The sequence below is a fragment of the Equus przewalskii genome, chromosome 15 (assembly GCF_037783145.1).
Source record: "Equus przewalskii isolate Varuska chromosome 15, EquPr2, whole genome shotgun sequence".
NCBI classification, from domain to species: Eukaryota; Metazoa; Chordata; class Mammalia; order Perissodactyla; family Equidae; genus Equus; species Equus przewalskii.
This window is the reverse complement of record NC_091845.1, coordinates 64,227,899-64,252,266: the sequence shown is the minus strand read 5'-3', so window position 1 is coordinate 64,252,266 and position 24,368 is coordinate 64,227,899. Positions and strand designations below refer to the sequence as shown.

The 24,368-nt window shown below is 35.9% G+C and overlaps 1 protein-coding gene across 2 annotated transcripts in view; it reads left to right on the top strand.

The window, feature by feature from the left end:
- KCNH8 (potassium voltage-gated channel subfamily H member 8) overlaps nt 1-24,368 on the top strand; it is a 337,559-nt gene that overhangs the window by 226,081 nt on the left and 87,110 nt on the right. For both annotated transcript variants that reach the window (XM_070577513.1, XM_008519807.2), the window contains one exon: nt 768-975. In XM_070577513.1, the coding sequence (XP_070433614.1) occupies nt 768-975 (208 nt within the window). The remainder of the gene's footprint in view (nt 1-767; nt 976-24,368) is intronic.

Here is a 24,368-nt window from a genome sequence, read left to right as displayed (position 1 = left end):
AGATCAACATCTATATCAGAAAGAAAGAAAAAGAACACAGCTAGCTAGCAGGTTCCTGAATTGATCTTATGATTTTATCTTTTTGAGTACAGAATAAGTCACAAGATTACAACTGAACACAATCTTATTGAACATCTATTGTTATCCTGAGCTTGGAGTGTTTTGTATCTTAACTTAGTAATTTATCCTTTTATTCATTTAACACTATTTATTGAGCACTTACTAAGTGTCAGGCACTATTCTAGGTACATTTTTCTTAGTGATAAGGGAAGATGGCTAGGAGAGGAAGGAATTAGAAGTCAACTGAATCCAGCTAATTGCAAAGGCAAACTTCCAAAAGATGCTGAACTTGTTTATAATTCTGTCTGTAAAGAAAAAATTCCTCTTAGGTTGGTCATATACATCACTTCCTTCCACTCTATTTATGATTCTACCCCCCAAATTAGATAAAGTCAAGGAATTTGTCAAACTCTAATGTCAAAACTCTATTTGATATTAAATCAGCCAGGTACAGAAAAAGAGAGAAATCTTAATTAAGGAAGAAAAGTATTTACTCAAAGAAATTAAATTGTCTTATCTTCCTTTATCCTATCACTTCCTGATAGTATATGTCAAGAACAAAGAAATGGTCATGTTCATGACCATAGTACTGGAATAATGTTTATACTTCATTTTTAGAACTTTCCAGAATGGCTATAAGCTAAAGTAATGTCATGGCGTGAAGTGAACCCATGAGCTAAATTGTGCTGCTCTGTCTGCTACCTCAGGTGTCTCTCGTGCATCTCCTGAAGACCGTACGGCTGCTGCGTCTTTTGCGTCTCCTGCAGAAGTTGGACCGTTATTCCCAACATAGCACAATCGTCCTGACTCTGCTCATGTCCATGTTTGCGCTCCTTGCACACTGGATGGCGTGTATCTGGTATGTCATTGGAAAAATGGAGAGGGAAGACAACAGCCTTCTGAAGTGGGAAGTTGGTAAGGGCTTACATTTGTCACATTTTCCATTTTTAAGCAAAAAGGAAGATTGTCTAGAATTTGGAGGAGGTGAAAGATGAGTCTATAAGTACATGTCCTCTGTTGATTTTTCTCATCTTTTTAGGGGGAGGGGAAGGTCCATGACACAAGTGATTTTTTTTTTGAGAAAATTTTCTGGAGCAAACTTATTTTGTTTCAAAGAGTTATGGGTTAAACTTTCAGTGGGTTAACTGTTCAAAATGACCAGCAAGGCTGTGAAAGTTTTTAGATAGGTAATGTGTGATCTTATCTTGACATATCCAATGCAGGGACAGTAATAGTAAATCACTGGGCACCTGACCTATGGCCAATCATGACAATAAGAAAATGATCACTCGTGTTTGGGAGTTGGGGGAGGATTTAATAGAAAAGATACACCTGCCATTCTTTCTCTTAAAAAGCAAGAGAGAGCTATCATAATGACACAGTTCCCACATTTAGCGAACTTTGAGAATTTGTGATGTAGAGAGAATTGGATATTCACAAATATAATTTACAAAATTTTGTGTCCCCATAGTACATGGGAGTGTAAGAGATTTTCCAAGTGTTACATAATTCTGCATAAAGAAAACTGAAACGTTCTGCGTGTGAACACATCTTTTAACTTACGTCAACCACATAAACTTTAGAAAAAATGAAAATTTTGAAGCTGTAACTCTCTATCCTAAAATATCTTTGTTCTTCTCATAGTCATTTCCTTTAGAGAATCATCATAGTACCCTACATAGGATTTTTGTTCTTAATCTGATATTTAATCTAAAGAATATGTTTCTTGGTTGGTTAAAAAATCCTTCATTTATGTTCTCCTCCAAAAATCAGTCTTGAACTTTTGAAAGAAGCCCAGACCTTTGCACAGGGATAAAGCCACAAGAGATTCCCAAGAGAGAAAAATGTTCTGACCTCTCATGCCAGCACTTAGTGGCAGAATGCATTTTGAACTTCCCTGGGTTGGCCCTCATTAATGCCACTCTCTCACCGTAGGGTGTATACAAAGCCTTCAAAGGCATCTTTGGAGAAAAAGCTGGAGACCTTAAGAAAGCAGCTTCAAGGGAGTGACTCTCCTGTCTACGTTCTTAAAAATGCTCCTACACATCTCAATTTCATCCCTGAGCTACTCAAAGCAGCTGATGTACTCTGAGAATTTTCATCTCAGAATGGTTTTCTTATCTTCCTTATCAAAACACTTTTTCTGTGACTTGCTGTGGACCTCAATTCTCAGAAATGAAGTAAAGGGAAAAATAAAACTGCAAAGTGAAAGCAAAAATATCCTTCATAAAGAGAATATGAGATGAGAGAGAGAGGAAGAGGTAGGGGGAAAGAGAAGAGTTGATCAAAAAGAGGATCAAAGCCTGGATTGCACTTGGATTAAAATATTTTCCATCCTTCAATACCATTTCCCTTTCTCTAACTTTGTCCTGAAGGCTTTCCCATCACATTCTCTAGTGGAGCTCTAATGGTCTTCCGTGAATTACGGCATTAGATCTCTGCCCTTTGTTTTGAACCCATATTAAAACTCTGACTTGTGGTCAGCCACCTGATTCCTTTTTGGACCTGACCTAATTTCCTTTGGGCCCCAGACCTATACACTCATATTAATTTGTAAGGCTTGTCTAGTCTGAGAGTCTCCAGATGGGGATATTCAGCTTACTCATGCTCTCAAATTTAGTTATGTGAGGAAAGCTTTTTGTTTTGTTTCTAACACTCCAGTCCTGCTGCAGACATACAAACTAGTTGTTGTTTTTCTTCCCACAAACATGCAGAGTTATTTTCTAAGAAAAAAGAAGCCAACTACCTGAACTGCTTCTGTATTGCTCCCTTCCACTCCTACTCTTGGTCCTGGGGTTATGGTTCAGTATAATGAGTGGAGGCTTGAGAACTAGAAGTCAACCCACAAAGAGAGCATTGGCATAATCGAATAGTCGGAAGAACCTTGGGTTGGAGGCAATGGATCCCTTCTATCATCATGGTTCTACCACTAACCAACTGTGAGATTTGCAGTAATTTTGTTCACCTGCCTGGGCCTTAGCTTCCTCACTATATAACTTGAAAGTCTATTTCAGGTTCCATGATTTATGACTTTAATGGAAGAACAAACCCAGTATCGTGTGCTTAATATACCTATCTTTTATTTTAGCTCAGTACCCACATAAACCAGCAGTAGCAACCATCCAACGTCAGTAAGTTTAAGGAAAAGGGCTGTGTCAGGAAGTACATTCTATGATCATGGCATGTCAGGGAATTGATATGTTTTACTCAGTTGTGATAAAAATGACCGAACATTTATCTTTAGAGAATTAGATTTCCTGTCCAAACACCTCTCAGGATATGATCAGGAAGGTAGTGCCTGTCAAAATTGGATTTACAGGCTTGACTACAAGGACTTTCCCTTCCTCTAAAATTACTTGCATCATTTGTTCATTTAAAACATTCTCCAGCTGAGATTGGACACAAATTAAATAATTATGACCTTCCTTGCCTAATTTTATAATGAAGCAGCTGAGAGTCTAGGCTAATTTAGTTTTTACCATGTAATTTGTCCACTAATAATATGTTTTACCTTTTTCGGTCCAATTATCATGAATTGGAAAACGCACTATACAAACACAATTTCGTTAGAGAACACGTTGTTCTTTATGTTGTGACTAACATTAGATGTATAGAACAGATTCACCTTTCCAAGTGAAAAAAATGGACATTTTCTTTCTAATCGCTAATTGCCTTGAAATGATTTTTTTTCCCCTTTTGTCCTTGGCAGGCTACCACTTACAGCTAGAGAGAGTTCCAGTACTTTGTATCAGACCAAATCAAAGTTAGTCTTTAAATAACGTTATAGTGAGAGATATAGATATCTCTCTAAGATATCCATTTTTGGAAAGAAGCATACCTGTAGACTAATTATATCAGAAGCTGCTTATGAACTGATTTGCCTAGTGTTATATTTTACTTTATATTTTTATATGTTTCTATACTATATTTGAGGAATTTGAGGTTTGGCTTATTGTTCCCTGGAATTGTAGACCTGGGAGGACCTTGGTCTAACTCTTTGATTTTATGGCCAGAAATCCAGCTCTAGGTCATGCAAGATCTTTGGTGGAAGTGGTTGTTGTCTGTTGTGTCCACTGCTGCATCCCCATTGTGGCGTACAGTTCCTGGCACATGACACATGTGCAAAAAGATTGTTAAATAAATCAATCTTCAAATCATTCAGTTACTAAGTCACAATCATGAGACAAGAACCTAGACTCCCTAACTCCTTGTGTAGAACTCCTTCTAATAATTTTGAATATTATGAAATTATAGAGAATGGCGATTTAGCAAATTCTTTCTGGCAGGAAGATTGAGAGGAGAAGAACAAATAGAGTGCTCACTTAAGATTTGACCATTCATTCCAAAATTGTTTTTTTGAGGAAGATTAGCCCTAAGCTAACATCTGCTGCCAGTCCTCCTCTTTTTGCTGAGGAAGATTGGCCCTGAGCTAACATCTATGCCTATCTTCCTCTATTTTATATGTGGGGCACCTGCCACAGCATGACTTGATAAGTGGTGCATAAGTCTGCGCCCAGGAGTGGAACTGGCAAACCCCAGGCCACCAAAGAGGAGCACGCAAACTTAACCGATACGCCATCCAGTGGCCTCCAAAAATATTTTTGAGTGCTCACTGCTTGCTTGGTCCTGTGTTAGGCCCTGGAGATACCAAAACAAATAATATACTTAATGCGATGGAGCTTAAAGTCCAGTAGGAAGAATAGGTAAATAATTCACTGAATATATCAGTGTGATATATTCTATAACAAGAATATGCGTAAAGGAGTGGTAGCTAAATCTAATTAGAATGTCAGCAAATGCTTTTCTGCCTTGAGCTGAGTTGTAAAGGATCAATAGGTCTTGTCTCTACAGATGCTGAGGAATGGGCATGTGTGACAGCAGGGACATGACGATATGATGCAGTTCAGTAGAACCAGCATAGAGGTGAATGGGGGCAGGTGGATGGTAGTAAGATGATGCACTAAAGAGGTAAGTAGTTAGGGGCCAGATCTTTACAGACTGTTCATGCTAATCTTTAGAGTTGGGACTTCATCCTAAGGCCACAGCGAGGCAAAAATTCTCTCTTGGGCAGTGATCCTTTGAGTATAGAACACTGGGCAACAAGGGGAGGTGTTTGGCTTTGCTTCATTTTCAATATCTGTAAAATGCTAATAGTAATAGTGCCTACCTCATTGGGGTTGCCAGAATTAAATTAGGCAATCTATGGGAAGCATTTAGCACTGCGCCTGGTACCAAGTATCTGCTCAGTAAATAGCAGCTATTTTAACAATCATTACCATTTTATTATGACAGTTACTTCTAACAGAGTGCCATGAGCTGTGACTGGTGATACTTAGCATTTTATATGGGAAAGTTATTAAGAAATGGCTTAAAAAGAGTTGCCTTCAAGGCCTAGTTGTAGTGCTGGACAAGAAATTATATGTTTTTGTGTATCTTCAACATAATATATTTACCCAAACTCTTTATTTGAGCAACCCTCTGAAAAATTAGTAATTTTCACATAGCCTTATAAGTGCATACAGATAGGAGATTTCTCCTTCAAGGCTAATGCAGGAGACAGGTCCAACATCCACACCCTATAAGCTTGCTGGGATATATCAAACTTCTATGAAATTTAGACATAGTGCTTCCGTGGCAAGATGTAACACTGCGTTAAAGAGATACATCACAACTGAGTCGAAGCATGCTTTTTTCAATTTTAATTTCTGTTTTGGCTGCAAAAAAATGTTTCAGAATGATCTCTTTGGGGGACCTTTATTTATCTTCTGTAAGACTTGAATAAATACCCTTGCATGTTTCCTTTTATCCCAATTAATGTAGGGATATATTATTTTAATTATTATCGCTTATTAAGTTCGATTAATGATATTCATAAAGTTCAATTAATAACATTGAATTAGTCCTTAAAGAGTTCCATTAGGATTCTGAATAGAATATAATAGTTCTGATTTTAATCTAGAAAGATTTAGATTTGGATCTTGCTTCAGGCATGTACTAGGCATGTGATTTTGGCCAAGATGACTTCAATGTGTGACTTTTTATACAATGATCTTAGTTCCCTCATCTGTAAAATGGATGTGACGTTTTGGAGGATTAGAATTATTCAAGTTGACATACCTAACATAATTTCTGATTTATGATAGGTTCTTGTAGCTAGTAACTACCACCATTACCACCACTACTACCACCTCCACTCTTATCACTAATTCCACTCTTATCACTCAAACTCAGCCACCTGCTCAAATTTACATCCATGAACTATGTAGAGCTGAAATAGCAATACTATTCAAGTTTGGTGAAGAGGTGATATTTGTGTATCAGTCAGGATTCTTGATTGCAAGCAAAGACAGAAAAGGAATTCATTAGCAGGACATGCAGACTCAAAATTACGATAGAGAATGAGACTTGGGAAAAGAATATGAGCCAGATACCCCAGTGCAAGAAGCACTGTTGCTGACATTTTGCAAGGGTGGCCTGGACCTGTTTCTATCTTTGTAGATGCTATGAGAGAGTCCTAACCCTCTGTTCATCTCTGACTCACAGTCCCTGAAGGGAGAATTTAATTGGCCAAGCTGAAGTCACATGCTCAGATACTGACTGCTGGGGCAAGCAGAGACCCCATCTTACACTTCCGTGGTGGGAAGTGGGTCCCTGTCTCTTCCTTACTTTATCTATGGTGAATTCCCCCTTCACAAAGGAGTTTAGACAGCCAAAAAAAACAAAAGACAAAAAACCAAAGAATGTTTACAATAGCATCTTTACCCTTACATGTAAAGACAAACAGTAAAACTTATTAAAATGCTTCCAAGAATCTTCATACCCTTCTCAGACATCATCACATCAGATGGAATTAGCTGAAAGACGGGGATGTGGTAATTCTCACTGGATCTTGCTCACTACAACAGTTGATGCTCCTGATGTAAACTTGACCATGGAGTTCTTACCAAGCTGGGCTTCCCCAGCAAGACTGCATCTTGGTCAGCAGCTCCCTTCTGTAGCTAAAATGCTACCTTACATCCTTTCTCAAAGCTCTCTATTTCTAAGGCTGTGACATGCTGAACTTTAAAATAAATGATCTACTCCAGAAGTTAGAGATGAGAGTATTTTGCAATAGAAAGAAGCTTTTTTATCTTTTAATCCTTCCACTGGAGTACACTTATCCATTGTAAATGCCTAAAAAGTGTATCTGTATCACTGACCAAAAAGAAAAAAATGCCCAAGAATCTAGAATGGGAAAAAAAGGATTAAGTCAGATATCATTTTCAAATTTTCATTGACAATTTTAATCCTAAATCTCTTGATCCTCATTGGATAAAACATCATAAAAGCTGATGGATTTGAAGGGCTCTCTGCTTATTAACAGCTTAGCATCGACAAGCCTCATGGAATGGAAAAAAAATAACCAGGCTTACGATATTGTGAGCTGATTACTTCAATAACTGTATGAAATTCTCCTCAAGAAGGTAGACTTGACAAGCACTCTACCTTTTCAGGTTCTGTGTAAAGGATTATAAAACTTTTTTAGATAACCCTTATCTGTAGATTCTCATTCTTGGGAATACATGAAATAAAGATGGGGAGGAAAAAGCCTAAAATGAAGGTTTCCAATTATTAAAATGGACCCTAGTGAGGGACTCCTGGACTTGTATTTTAAAGCATGGTTTTGAACTTTAAGGGGCCCTGGAATCACCTGAGAATTGCCTTTAAACACCGATTCTAATTCAGTAAGTCTGAGGTGGAACCTGAGACTCAGCATTTTTAACAAACTCCTGGGTAAAGTTGGGCTGCTGGTCCCCACACCACACTTTGAGTAGCAAGGTTTTAAAAAGTCTTGAGGGCTGGCCTGGTGGCACAGCGGTTAAGTTCGGACGTTCCGCTTCTTGGCGGCCCAGGGTTCGCCAGTTCAGATACCGGGTGCGGACATGGCAGCTCTTGGCAAAAGCCACACTGTGGTAGGCATCTCACATATAAAGTAGAGAAAGATGGGCATGGATGTTAGCTAGGGCCAGTCTTCCCCAGCAAAAAGAGGAGGATTGGCAGTAGTTACCTCAGGGCTGATCTTCCTCACACATCAAACAAAAACTCTTGAGACATTTTGTGAATTTAATACTCTCAGTTATAAACAGTACTAAACTAGCGACAATTCAGTCCTTTCTATCCTTCCTCAATCTCAATCGTATTTGCGAATTCATATGGACATAGTTCACTCCTAAAGGCCCAAGGAGGTCCAGTGAGAAGGAATTAACCTCAGTGCTGAAGAAGTATGGCACAGTGCTTTAAGTTTCATCATCAGAAACAGTTTATATTACTGTTAGTTCTCAGAAACTTAAAGCAAATACCATCAGTTTTTAAAGAGTTGCCGATGCTCTACTCTATTTCAATAAAGATTTTCACAAAACAGAAACATCTCTGTGTTTTAGGAGCAGGATTTTACTATTTTGCCACAAAGAGCAAACGTTTTATTCTTAAAACTCATACTTCCCCCGTACTTTATTTCTGAGCATAACAATAAACTTTGCTGATAAAAATTGGGGAAATAAAGTACACATGAGTGTCAACTTGTGAAGTTGAGTTATCTCTGTAGTCTGATAAAAATTATTTGGGCATTTAGAGAGCAAGCAGGACAAAATGAGCTTCTAATTGCATAATGTTCTTAATCCTTTGTTAGGGAATTTCTGGATTTCAGGTAGCCGACTGGGAGTTGATATTTCAAATTGCCAGGGTTACTTGATAAAAGGACACACCAATAGAAACTACCAAAGCTGAAATATACTCAGAATATCTTTGCATCAGTTTCCAAAAGCGTTCACACCTTAGACCAAGCACTGCAAGCAGCAAACAGTTCTGTTGTCGTGTAAGTTTGAGAAATGCAGCCACTCTATTCCCATTCTGAAGGACTGACAAGGTGGATTAGCATAGTGTGAGCTCAGAGAAATCCCAAGGAAACTGATTAAACTTTGTTTAACCTGAATGTTGCATAAATTTATTTTACCTCATAACCCTGCCTTTTTGTAATACCTATTATTATTCTGTTAACATCCCATGAATCTGGAGTTTAATAAAACACACCTTAGGAAAAATTAGTGAACTCAGTAGCATAGGAGGAAGAATAATAATGATTTTCATCTTTCTAAAAATATAAAATACAACGTGCGGCATCTCGCAGTAAATACACAAGAATAGGGAGACAGATTATCCTTATCTTTCAAACTGAAATAGTGTAGTTGGTGAGCTTAAATAAGCTAATATGAAAGCAGTTTGCAAATTGGAAAATACTGTAGAATTATGGCATGTCATTGTTGTGTTACAGTTAGTAGAATACACACAAACACACATGTGTGTATATATGTATAAGTGTATCTCTATTTCCAGAAAGACGTTATGTACATACTCTGTACCGCAAACTCCTGTCTTTGTGCTCATCTTGGCGGACAGAGAGAACTCGTGCACAATACATGTGTTTGGGTGGATGCAGGAACAATCGCGTGGACCGCAAATAAAGGCTTCTGTGCCATGTCAGTAGGTCACTCCACTCGGATTAAAAGAGGCAGAAGCTCTGAAATCAATCTTCCTTCAGTGTTTGGAAGTAAGTTACACTGGGTCTGTGCTTCCAAATAGTATCTCATCATTTATGGTAATATACAACAATATTCTCATTGCTCATCTCGTTAAGACTGGATTGCCGTGAAGAGTAGACTGTAAAGTCATAGGAAGCCAAAACTCAGGATTCTGTTTCTATTGAATGCCTGTTTCTTTGGGGTATTTTGGCTATCCAAATACTGAATTTCCTCAGTATTCAGATCACCCTTGAGCAGGAACTGTCTTATTTCTCTCTCAAAAGACCTCATACCACTTGACAGTCGTTAATATGAGTACAAATACTATTGAGTGTTGGTAAGTGTCACCTGTTGACTTTTTGGCTTTCTCATTTATAAAACATTGTCTAAATATAAGATTATCTGCATAGCTCTTGCTGTTTTTGAAAATGTATCTCTGACCTTTATCCACTAATCAATTTGTAACCCATGGTCTATTTATACCTCGAACTTTTGACCATCTCATGAAAACAATTGCTCATTTTCTGGGTTTTTTCCCTCTAAAAATAAATTATTGCTTGTTTTTCATTTACTAATTTAAATTCATGGTAGATATATATTTATATTATAATAATCCTCCTGTTTATGGTTTACTAAAGAACAGACTTTAGCTATTATCTCAATCAAGGGAGAACATATTGTAAACTCATAAATCATTGGTTTGTTTATAATTTTATTGTGGAAAATAATTACTAGATTCCTAAGGCTATGGGCATTGACTATGACCTCAGTACTGAGTATTGACTGAGTCTAACGTAAAGTGTGAAATTTCAAACAGCTTCTAGCAAAGCACAGCTCTCTGTCCACTCATCCTCTTATTTCTTTAACCAAAACAAACAATCCAGACAAACAAATAAATTTTAAATGATGAAAGTAAAAACCAGAACTACAATAGCTTATTCCTGAGGATAAAAAGTGTTGAGCAGGTAACACTTTATGACTGAGGCTAATTGTTATTCTCTAGTGATGATATTGTTCAGTGCAGAACTTTTATTATCTAGACTTTGTTAGAATATCTAGTATATATGTTGTTATAATCCCTATACTGTCTCCCATTTAATGCCTCCTATACTAAATTAGATTCTGAACCCACTTCCACTGTTGCGGTTGGAGTTTTGGACACCAGCTGAGTGTCTTACAGTTGGACTAAATTACGATGCTTATCTACTCAGAGATAGCATCAGATGTCACAGATTAAGGGTTCAGTCCTACAAGACCGCCCCCTCCCACCACCCACTTTAGACACCAGTCACAAGCCCAGGCTGTTACCTGTGCTTCTGACCAAGTGGATATAAATCAGAGGTTCACACGACCGCCTCTTTGGGTTCAATTAATTTGCTAGAGTGGCTCACAGAACTCAAGAAACCCATTTACTCACTAGATTACCGATTTATTACAAAAGAATACAACTCTGGGACAGCCCGATGGAAGAGATGCAAAGGGCAGGTAATGTAGGAAGGGGCACTGAACTTCCACGCCCTCTCCAGGTATGCTGTTCTCCCCAAATCTCCACACGTTCGCCAATATGGAAGCTCTCTTGAAGCTGGTCCTATTGGATTTTTATGAAGACTTCATTATAGAGGCATGACTGATTAAATCATTGGCCACTGGTGATTGATGCAACCTCCAGCCCCTCTCCCCTCCCCAGAGGTGGAGGGCCAGGCTGAAAATTCAAACCCTCTAATCACATGGTTGGTTCTTCTGGCAACCAGCTCCCATCATTAGATGCTTTCCAAAGGTCACCTCATTAGCATGGCAAAAGACACCTTTATTACTGTCATCACTTAGGAAATTCCAAGGGTTTTAGTAGCTCTGTGCTATTAAACTAAGACCAAAAATATATTTCTTATTTCAAATCACAGTATCACTAACTATTTAAGTATGTGGAAGCCGTATTCCTTGCTTAGTGTCAGAGTTTTTGTGATGTTGCAGTGAATCAGCCAATTGCTAATACATTTTCAATCTCTTACTATGTGGTAGCCTTGGAGAAGAGAATTATTAAGCAATGGTTTTGACCTTATAGGGATACAAGAGAGGGCTAATTTTTTCTCAACTCCTCTTCACTCCCTAACCTGGTTCTTTTTCTGTCTCAGGAAATGGCTCAAATTTGTTACCACCTTCCAGCTGGAGGTAAATTTGAGGTGACACTGCTTACAGCTATCTAGATCCAAAAGTCTCCAAGGAGCTGTTTCCTGGTCTCATTTTGGCCTTTCAGCCCTGGAAAAGACTCTTGGTCTTTAAATATCTTGAGCTTTGCCGTAGGCCTAGACCTTGGAAGAGAGACTCTCCTTTGAGTATTTTCTCTAAGGAGCCTTTATTTTGAGGTGATGATACTTTGCTGACCAGGCATTGCCTCTCTATGCTCCTCCCAAAGGATCCTATGACTTCTATCATTGGAAATTTTGCCCACCTCTGACCTCTTCCTTTCCACCCTGTTGGATTTCCCTGAGTTGTGTGGCTGTTAATATTAGGGACAATAATGTGTTTCTGGCTCAGAGAGTGCCAAATGCTTGTGTTCTTAAATGAGTTCAAAGTTGAAGACATATCTCACACAGGAAACATTAATTTTAGGGTGGTCCAAAAGGTAATGTGAGCATTCAAAGAAGAGAAAAACAGTTTGCTTCTGGTGGTCGGGAAAGTTCTATATAGCTCATTGAGGCTTGGATCTAACTTACTTTTTTATTTGTATGTATGTATGCATTTATATTCTAAATGTCTAACTAGTTTCCCAGTATCACTAATTAAATACCGCATTTTAATCATACTTAATTATTATGCATTCTTTTGATGGTTACTGGGTTTCATTTTTCTTCCATTAACAGTCTAATTTTATACCAATAGCACAGAATTTTAATTATTATAGGGTTTAACAGCAAGTAGAATAGGACCATTCTAGCCCATTTACTCATTTAGATCAATATTAGAGAAAATTCTATTCCCTCCAAAAATCCAAATGTCATTTTAATTGGAGTTAATTTTATAAATTAATTTGGAGGAAATTCATGCTTTTATAACATTGAAGTATTTTTGTCATCCAAGACTATAGCATTTAGTATCCATCTATTTAAATCCTTTTATGTCGTTAAGAGAAACTAGGTAGTTTCCTTCACACAAGTTGCTTGTGTTTCTTGTCAAGTTTATTTTTAAATACTGTACATTTTTGTGCTTATGTGAGTGGGATCCATTTTCCATTAATTTTGTTTCAGTTATTATTGGTATAAGACAATCTAGTGACTTGAAAATAATATTTTATAGATCTCAAATAATGTGCATCAATAAGTTTTAATTAATTTATTTGAGGTTTTTAGGAAGACAATCATACAATATAAAGTACTAATAAATTTCTCCCTGACTTATCTAATATCCATACTTGTTTTAGCTATTGTTTGAGAAGATTGTTTATTTTATTAAATATTTACTCTAACTCCACTAGAGGATTTTACTGAAAAGATATTTTATGTTACAAACAGGCATTGTTAATGATGCTCAATACTTCACAGAATCATATTGAACATTAAATTATAGCCCTCCAGAGTATATTTCATAAAAGAGTATGGTGTAATAGAACAATTCTCAGCTTGGAAGCTGGGGATCCTTTAGTCTAAACACAGCCCTGCTGCTAAATAACTGTGTGACCTAGGAAATTTTATCAAACCATATCTGTCCCAATTATCTCTTTGAAAATGAGATACTTGACTGATTCTTCCTGAATCTTAATGCTTCTTGAGTCATAAGCCCTTTTGAAAAGTAAATGGAAGCTGTAGATCTCTGATGATAAATTCATATATCCACGTGTAAATAGTTTGCATAAAAATATAGTTGTATATTCCATGATGTTCTTTCACAGGCTCCTGGTAAACAAAACAAACAAATACATCCTAGAGCTGGATGATCTCTAAGTTTGTTTTCAACTTGGAGAAGATTTAGTTACAATTCCTTTAAGAAAACTGTCTTGCACCTGAAACTTAAGTATGTTGAAGAAATAATCTCTTAGTCTGTTGACATGCCTTTCATCATAAGTGAAAACTGGGTTAGAGCTGCTCTAACTCATCAGTAGAACCGTTTTTAATCTTTGGGTCCTTTCCAGGTTTTGTACCATTAGACTGAAGTTGTCTTCTGTACAGTAATATACATGCCATGAAATCCCTCTTGTTTAATCCACTTCTTCCTAAAGTTCTTAACCATTGGTGGTTTAGCCACAGCTGTACACTTCCAATTTTATGATGCAAACAAGCTCAATAAACAATTTCACTTCACATGAAACTTTTAAGAAACATAATGATTTCTTAAATTGAGAGAAAGAAATAGCACTCTCTAGATTGGATATAGAAATAACTGGTGATTAAAATGTGCAAAATTTTATTTCTGATTTAATTTCTAAAGGATAGTCAGAAGAAAAGCTCACTTTCTGATATCTTAAGACTTCTATCCTTTGTCTAATGTTCTAATTAGCCCAGCTGGTGAGTTGCTTTAACTCCAGCATTTTCTTTTCAACCTTTGTACTCAATGACCTTATGCAATTGAGGTGACTCCGGTTGAGTTACTCTTTTATTTAAGCCAACTTTGATTCATAGATTCACAGGATGTTAGTGTAAAGAAGAACCCTGGAGAGAATATATTCTAAACCTCTAATTTTGCTTAATTGCTTCTTTTTCATGAGGTGTCATGGTGTACTGGAAAGAACGGTGGACTGGGAGTCATGGATTTAAGAGCATAATCCTGGCTCGAGGCATCATACATCTTCTCTGAAAAATACGGTGGTCAGAACAAATGATCTCCAGAATCTTTAGAACATCAACTTCTCTTATTTTTATGTGAAGAAGAGCGAAACAAGATACTTTTAATAGAGTTATTCTACTCTAAGCTTTCTGAAGATAGAAATATATGTTTCTATTTCCAAAAATTTGCAAACTGGTTTTTGTGATTTCTGCCCCTTGTCCCAAAGAGGAGGTAGGGTGACCTGATGTATGTCTTTTTAAAATTACTTTTTAGTCTATATATTCCTTTCCTCAAGATCAAACATAATGTTTTTTAATTTCTAGTGCTGAAAAGTAAAGAATATTTTAAAGAAGTAGTAAGAAATACAGAGTGATTTCAATGGAAAAGAACCAGGGTGTCGGTATTTTTCTTAAGTTAATTATCTTTCTTTACCTAAATTTAAGAATATTGGATCCAGATAAGAATTCTTCTGAATAGCAGTCCTTTATGCAGCCTCTTCCATCTTCCCACTAACATTCCTCTGAAGGCCAGGATAAAAACATAATGTCACATCTTAACCATCATTGAAAATGTGGATCAACCATTGATCTATTATTACAAGAAATGAGAGAAATTTCTACTAAAAGGCAGATAAACAGGATTGGATTTTAAAATATAATCAACAGACAACTTGAGTTTTTTGAGACCCACACTAATGGAAGCCCTTCATTTCAGACTCATACTGTGCCCTCTGATTCAGAGAGCAAAACTATCCAAGAAAATGGAACAATTTTCCCTCTACTGCTTAGACATTGCTTTAAAGCAGAATGGTAGCTCTGCCAGGCCCAGTAGCCTTTTTGTTCCAGCTAAAATTAGGAGAGACTTTAAAGTGTATAAAATTTCCCAGTTTAGAGATGAGGTTAAAGAAAGGAGGTACTAAAATGATGAACTCTCAATATTGACTGATAAGTAGAAAACTATAGATTAAATGGGCTTTTGAAAAATTAAATGTCACCAATAAGTAGAATTTAAAATAGTACACATATCTGATAAATTACAAAAACCATGGAACATATAGAAAAGCATAGGAAAAAAGAAAAGATCAAGAAAGCACAAATATAAGAAATAATAGGCCATTAAACATCATGATTTTAATGAATATTTAATGACATGGGGAAAAACTCAGGTTATTTCAAGTGAAGAACCCAAGGTATAGATTTCTATATATTATTTGATTCCCATTTGGGATAAAAAGGGAAATACACACACAAACACAAGGACTGGAAATAAATTCAATGAATAGTGGAATTACTTGTAAATTTATTATTTTCTTTACATTTTTTTAAAAGAATTGATTTTTATCAAATTAATATTTAACTTCCAATTATTAAGCACAAACTACTGCATGGTGCAGTGCTTAATATATTTGTGTGCCTTATCTCATCTGATCTTTATTGCAATCTCATCAGGCAGATTATTTCAACCCCATTTTACAAAAAGGAAACCAAAGCTTGAAAAGTTTGAGATTTCCTGGAGACTTCTTTTTTAAATTAGGAAATATTTTTAACACACACAAAAAAGTTTAAAACATATATAATAGACGCTTCCCGGAAATTGTATCTTTTTAAACTTCTTGCCATATTTGCTTAATTTCTATTTTTAAAATTAATTTATTACAGATAAAGCCAAAACCCCACTACAATTTAATTCTCACTTGCTCCCTCCTTCTTTCCTCCTTAATATTCTAAAGTTGGTGCATAAGATTTTCTTAGATGTTATTTTTACTCCACAAATATATTAGTAAAACAATATATGATATTATTTTGTCTCATTAGCTTCCATATAAATCATCACAAATGGAAGTAGTAGTAGTAATAATAATAATAATTATAGCAGACATACATGGGGCTTTCTCAGTGCCAGGCGCTGTTCTAGGTACATTACATGGGTTCATTCATTTAATCCTGCCATAATCCTATGAGCCCAATAGTATTATCATCTCTATTTGTTTAATATAAAATACTCTGTTTAATATACATACCTGTTTAATATACTTCTGTTGTACAATAAGCCAGTTTACTCATCCTTTTGGTTTTTTATCTACTCCTCCATTGAGTTGCTTCACACCTGACATTATTACAAGTAGTGAGCAATGAGCAATCAAAGGAGCAATTTCCTTCTGCCCACATGCAAGGATTTCTCTGGATAAGATATGTGGGAGTGCACTTGCTCAGTCGAAGGACGTGTGCATCTGCGCAGTTAACAATACTGCCAAATTCCTCTTGGAAGCAATTATACTCATCTATTGCTTAATAATGTTGTACGTGTTCTTCCCCAGATCTTCGCCAACAATTGTTACAAATGTTTTTAAACCTGTGAAAATCAGGGGAGCGGGAGAGTAGAAGGTATGAAATAGTGTCTAATTCTTGTTTTAATTTCTATTACCCTGAGTAAGTAAGGTAAAACATATTTTCATATATTTTTTGGCCTCTCTAGTTTCTTCTTTGGTGAATTAGACACTTAGTTTGTTAATTTGCAAGTTCCCTTCTTTCCTATATAATCTATTTAATGCTATATATTTTTATGCATTGAAGTCTTTAAAAATTGTTCTTCAAATTATATGGGACTTTTGAAGGTAACTCTTTGTTATGATTTCTAATTACGTTCATGCGTTGTCACAGAATTTGGTCTATGTGATACTGATTCTTCAGTGTTTGATGAGGCTCAGTTTGAATATATGCTTTCTGTGTTTGGATAGAATGGGCATACAATTTTTTAAATATAGTTTTTAGTTTAAGGTTTTATATATGTCCATTAGATCAAGCTTCTGAATTTAATTATACATATATTATAGATCCTTACTATTTTCCATCAAATATATATACCAATTTTATTTGGTGCTTTTTCAGATCTCTGTTCATTTTCCCTAGTATTTGGATTTCTTTTTATATTTCCAGTTCCTTATTTTTTGTCCTTTAGATCAAGTTTCTGAATTGAATTTAAATATTTTAAACATATTATCATACTATATTTTTCCATTTTTATTTTATTAATTCAAGTGCACCATGTGCTAATCTTCTGTTTGTTTAACTCTTACAAAAGGTAAACTATTTCCTCATTTATTTTGTAATTTTTTTTCATTTTTCTTGTGAGCTCATCTTCAATAGGGCTTCTTTCTATAGAGATCCTGTGCAGGTTGGGGTAGGAGAACATCCATAATTTTAGTTGTTGTTTGTTTATTTGTCTTTGCCAAGGACAGTAGGATTATCCTGTGCCTTAGGATCAAATTTTTAAAAATTTCTTAGCTTCGAGGTTCCTGTGCCTCATGGATAGTGTACATTCAGACACCAAAATGTATACAAGGCACAAGCCTGGATTTTAAAAATTTCTCTCAAAACTACTTTTTTCAAACTCAGGTTTCCCTGTCATCCCTGTAAGTTGTTGGGCAAATTATTTCTACTCTTCTCCCTTCATGTGTCAAACTTTGAGTATCCCAATTGTATACAAGGTGTCACTTCCAGCATTGTAGGAGTTGAGTGTTCTCTCCTGTGCATGTACGGGTGTGAAACCCAAGTGCACCAACATCATTACTTGTGATTAGCTGCCCATCCCTCTCTCCCTATTAGCACCACCACCATGATGTCAGTTAACAAACTCGCTACTTCTCGGTTTTGCATGTGGAGAGTTCACTTTCTCTTTTGGAAGAATATGTATATTTCCAGGTGTTTACATCAGAAAGGTTTGCACATTAGTTATGCCAGAACTGCAGTATCAATTTCTGCCCAAAAATAACATAACCCAAATTCCAATGTGATTTTGTTGTATGTTTTGTTAGAAATATAAGAATGGCTGCAATTTAATCCATAAAAGACGAATTGAATAAAGGTTAATTACTTAAGACCTTATTCCCACTTGGAATGCCTTTATGAAGGAAAATGATTTAAACTTAAGACCTCAAATCTCCAATCCTTCAAACAGAATTGTTCAGTTACCATGAATATAAATTATTCTGCTGTCTTAAGAAGACATCATCAAATGTGCTTAATATACAATTATTTCTTTCTACCTCCTGTATTAATCATAGTAATTCTTTTGGAATAGGTGACAATTTAATGTACTGCAGATTATTTTCCTAAGAGACTACAGATATAGAGAAAAATAGAACAGAAAAAGAACCGAGTGTTTGAGATTATTGCATTTAAACCCTACAAGGTTTTCAGTATTTACTATAAAATAAATATTTGTTGAGGCCCTAAAAAGGACAGTGTTATGAGATGAAAGCAGTACAGAGAATTATAAATTAGAGCCTGTCTTCTAGAAATGTGCTCTGTGGTTAGAAAGTCAAGAGGTGGATACAAAAAAACATAAAAATTATTTTTTAAAAAATATTAGTTTGGTGTAAGTTTGTACAGGCTGAAATTTCCTTAATAATTTAGAAAGAAGTAGAAGTGATTCTAACTGAATCTCTGTGAAGATGGCATTTGAGCTGGGCTTCCAAAGGTGAGTACTATTTTGGAGGAGCATTCATCAGAGAACGTCTAAGTAAGGGGCACAGTGTGAGTAAATGCATGGAAGTGGGAAATCTCACAATGTATTTGAAGAACAGTGAGCGGATGAGGTGAATCTATTTAGAGTAGAAACTTCTTGAACAACTTCGGTCACAAAATAAGAAGTCTAGAGGAGAAACAGGTATAGCACACATGGTTGAAGCAGGCCAGGTACTGGACTAAAGATTATTGAAATTAAGTTCTGAAAGTGGAGAAGGCAAGTCCCATGTGAGGGAATCAGCCATGAGCTAACTCCAGCACCAGTATAGATGAAATGTGATCACATCTGATTTTTCCAGAGAATTTGGGAATCAGGATTTTTTGGTATATCTCTGATATTTAGACATTGGCAAATAATTCAGAACTTGGAAAGCCTAGTGTAAGAACCAAACAAAACATCTGTGAACTTGCTTAAGCCCATATGTCAAAAATTTGCCATCCCAGACACAGAGTGAGAAAAAGAGGGATAAGACCAAAATAATGGGTTGAAGTCCTGGCTGAAATGTGCAGATATAATTTCTAAAATAACAGAGAGCAGAGAAGGTGTGACTGGATTAATATAGGAATTTTATTTCAAGCTCAAGAGGGGAAAACACAGAAAACACTTCTTCATGATATTTGCCAAACTGTTTAGTCCAGCTGTACATTCTCATGAAAAGAAATATACATGCTATTTATAGGAAATTGGTCTCAACTCTATGGACTTTCACTAAGGAACTTCTCCTCTGTTTGTTATCTTAAGTGTGTGAATATTTTTATAATACAGTATTGAATTTAAAAAGAATTTCCACGAGAATATTTTCACCGTTTGAGATTTTTGACAAATATGAATACAAATCGTAGACACGATAGGAAATAAAAGATAGTTAAACATTTTATCTAAGCTAATTAGACATGTGGCATAAAAATTTCACTACCTCTTCTCTCCTTTCTTGTCATGTGTGTATGTGTGGGTGTTTGCTTTGTATTTAGGATTTCTCCAACTAGCCACAAGCAGAAGAAATCATTACAGTGTGTTTCATAGTCTATGACCCTCCAGAGGCGTCTGCAAAAATCTCCTTGCTGACACATTCCTTTACTTGCACATAAGCGTCTTTTTAGTTTTGTTTTTCTGCCATTGAGGTTAGTCAAGAAAGACAAAGACAAACTCCAATTTTAATTCCTCAGGAACTCAGAGCTCAGAGCCCCACTTAAGACAGAAATGATTTATGAAGGCCATCTTTTTAAAAATGGTGGATTTGTAGCCCACTATTTTTATCAATGCCCCTGTCCTCAACACCAAAATTAGATAGCCTGGCAGAAATTATATACCAGAATTTTCGTTTCATTGAAATGTTAAAGACAGAAATAAAAGTTAATGTACATCTAGCTTTATGTAACTTTGGAAATTTGTATCCATTTTATGTTAAGAGGATGTTGAAAATTAACCTTTGGCTTGACAGCCTCTGCGAACTTATATTTGATCTCTTAGGTTAAGTTGTTATATGATAGTTTTTAAGAATTTGAATTCTACCTTCAAAGCCTGGCTCCTCTACTTGCTGTCCGTGTCACTGTGTGTGTGTTACTTACCTGTCTAAGGCACGGTTTCCTTGTCTGCACAATGAAGACAGGATTATCTACTTCGTTAGGTTGTAAAGAGAATTAAGTGATATAAAGTGATTACTAACTGCTGCCACTGCTACTGTTGATGTTTTAGCTATCATTATTGTTATTATTGACATGTGGTATTTTATTAAAATCATGACTATGGCAGCTGATTCTGTTCCCAAGAAACTATAGGTACTTTATTTACGGTATTGAAGCCAGTGCCCAAACTGCTTTCTGTTTTTACTGAAAACCTGATGCTGATGGTCAGGGATTACAGTTCTATTTTTAGCAATCTTTCTAGCCTGAGATGGAATTCTGTCAAGATTGGCTTTTTTTGAGTGTGACCCATAGAAGGAGGGTGGTATTTCTAATTTTATCATCTGCCCATAAAATCATATTTTAGTGATAGCTAATTCCATTAATTTTTAAAACATACTGGTTTAGATTTACAGGTTGCAAAGCTATTCTGTGCCCGAAATGCTTTATTTTGGAATTTGTGGTGACTCTTTCTGACCCACTAGGGACCCACTAGGGTGAAATGATTTCAGAGTCGATCGGCACCTGATTTATATTGAGTGTGTTGTAAGTGCGGACACATGATTCCAGTCTCCAATACAGTGTTTTATATGTTTCATACAAAAATGTTTGTTCATAACAATGCAGATGTATTTGCAAAAATCCAAAAAATAATACCATGGTGTAATAGGATTCCAAAGAGTCACATATTCTTAAATGAATAATCCAGTATTATTTTGTTGACAACTGAGCATATGTGACCCTGTGATTTCTCTGTTGACAACATGCTTGGTGATGGTGTAGGCAAGTCATGTTATGGTAGCATTCTTTACAAACGCAATGGCCATATTGAGTGTGTGTGTCTGTGTGTGTGCGAGAGAGAGAAAGAGAGAGAGTGAGAGAAAACAGTAATCCATTGCCACTGCCACGTTATAGAATTTGGCATTCTTTTAAATTGGTGAATCAAACACTTTTCATTATTTAGAAGGGATGGATTCCATCTTTGGGTGGCAAGCTTAATGGAATTATTTTAGTTAAATTCTCTATTTTCTATGAGTTAGTAATTACATTGAGGTATCGATCAGATGATTAAAAAAATCCTTATTTGACCAAAGACTGAATTGATTTGATGAGTAGAAGATGTGTTGGTGCTACCATTTTGAACCTCCCATTTGAAATAATCCTGTGGCTATTTTGTCCTCACTCTCTTGACCCATAAGGACATTTCCCTTCTATGTTTAGTAATGCAGACATTCTCATTAGAATGAGAGGAACATTTCTGAATTCTCATGTAGAGGGTACTTGCTAGAACTTCATTATGCTAATATAATTTTTGGATCAAGTATCTATAGAGTAGGGCTAAATAATTCTTTTCCATTTCCTGTTAAAAAATTTATTGGAATTATTTTTATCAAGAAAAGTTCTTCTCTACGTAAACTTTATACCAAAATTATTCGTCAATCAATTTTTTTTAAATCCCACATCAGAATAGAATGAGTTTTCTTTTGAGACATTTTACCAAGTCCAATTTTCTCAATTTAAGTTTTAGAGAACTAATTTTGTCAAGAAGATTTAATTCTTCCACCATTTTTTTGTCAATAACAAATTTTACTCTGTGCAGTTTTAGCTATTGTGGATTTTATTTTTTATTGACTATTTCTACTGTGTGTACTTTTTCCCCAATGAATGTTTGCCGTCTTCAGTGTTCTTAAAGAGTGTTGATTTTATTTTTTTTTAATTTTTTTTTTTTTTTTATTTAAAGATTGGCACCTAGGCTAACAACTGTTGCCAATCTTCTTCTTTTTTTTTTTTTTTAAGGATTGACACCTGGGCTAACAACTGTTGCCAATCTTTTTTTTTTTTTTTTCTGCTTTATTTCCCGAACGCCCCCATTACATAGCTGTATATCTTAGTTGCAGGTCCGTCTAGTTGTGGGATGCAGGACGCCGCCTCAACGTGGCCCGAGGAGCGGTGCCATGTCCGCGCCCAGGATCCGAACCCTGGGCCGCCGCAGCGGAGCCTGTGAACTTAACCACTCGGCCACGGAGCCGGCCACAAGAGTGCTGATTTTAATCAGCTTCTTTTGTGTTATTTTATTTTGGGAACTAACCAATTTTAGCATGTACTGTTTTAAACATTGTCAACTATATTTGTCTCATTTCTACTACTCATGTTTATTAATTGAATAAAATAATTAAAATATATATGTTTTTGAACAAGGAGCAAAGAACATGAGATAGAACAAACGATGTATCTAGATGGAGGCAGGGGTCCATTGTCATTGCAATCAGGACACTGAGTCAAAATGTCCTCTTTCAAATTTTTAGACACCTTAGTGGAATCAATCAGGAGACATATGGTTTTGCCAAGTGATAGTGACACCTTTGAGATATTCAATATATTTTATTCTCGGTCTACAATTATGGGTCACTTTATTCTAACACACAAATCTCCCTATGGCATATGTCCATTTTTAATTATATACATGATATATGATGAAAATTAATTGTCAACTCATCTTCTAATTTACAAAAGTACTTTATTTTTGAATAATATATTATTTGTGACAAAGTGAGAGAAGACCATAGGAGAGGTAAAAAGAAACCAATATTTTTAGCAGTAATCATACCCTAGGCACAATGACAGATGTTTTACAAAATTATCTTCTTCACTCCTATAAATAAACAAGGAGGCATTTTTAGCTCCATTTTTTCAGTTGAAGAAGTTGGAATTTAAAAGGCTAGCTTACCAGAAGTCAAATTGTTAAGTAGTGGTGGGGCTATAGTCCAAGCCATTCTGCAAACCCAAAGCCTGTTTTGTATACATGACAAGAGGATCTATTCTGTGGTCTTTATGATTTAGAAGGATATGTATTGAGTGTGTATTGGATACCACAGCCTGAGCTAGGCTTGGGAATCAAGTGTATATGGGAGACCATAATCCCTACTCTCAGGGAGCAGCCAGTCTACAGGCAGATGATCAGATGACATTAAAGGGCGGTAAGGCCTCCAGTCGGGGGATAAAGGAGCTAAGCGATTGATCGGTTTAAGCAATGAGAATGAAAACCTGATTACATAGATTACTGAAAAGTGAGAGGGGGTAAAAATACCCCCTAAATGAAATCACTGCAGGTGAGAGAATTTTGCAATATCCTGCAAGATCCTTAAAAATGTTTATGTGTTGTAACAGTGATGATGATTCATAATGATTATAAATTATTATCTAAATCAAAAATTATTATCTAGATGCCAACATAAGAGCTGAACGTCAGCAACCTGAAATCTTTAGCATGTGCCTCTCCAAAGATTGCAAAGTATCTCTCATGTTTCTGCATTTCTTGGGCTTCGTAGGCAGAATGAATGATGCTAAGATGAATCCCAAGAGATTTCTCCAAGTTTCTCAAAGCCTCAGTACTTTTTGCTTTATTGGTTCTTTAAAAATTATTTCTAAAATTTTTAATTGTGCATTATCTTTTTTTTGCATGATGAGTATTCTCAAAATAAAGCTGAAGGAACTCGCCTGACTCTAAAAAGAATTATACTTAAGTCCACCCCTATATTCTTTGTGATTTCCCTGTTACATGCACACGCATACACACACACACACACACATACACACACATGCATATATGGGGGAGAATAATTTTTCCTGCTAATTTATTCAAAGGCTTAACATTCTTGCCAGGAAGTTAGCCAAGACAAGTCAAGTCTTGTCTTGAAGGCGTAATTGCTGACCAAAAAAAAAAGAAATTGATTGTGTTTGATTCTGAGAGTAAACATCAAAGATAGACTTTGACAAGCTGCAGGGTGTTCAGAAAAGAGAAACCAGGTGCAGGAAGTGGTGTCATATGACCTTGAAAAAGATG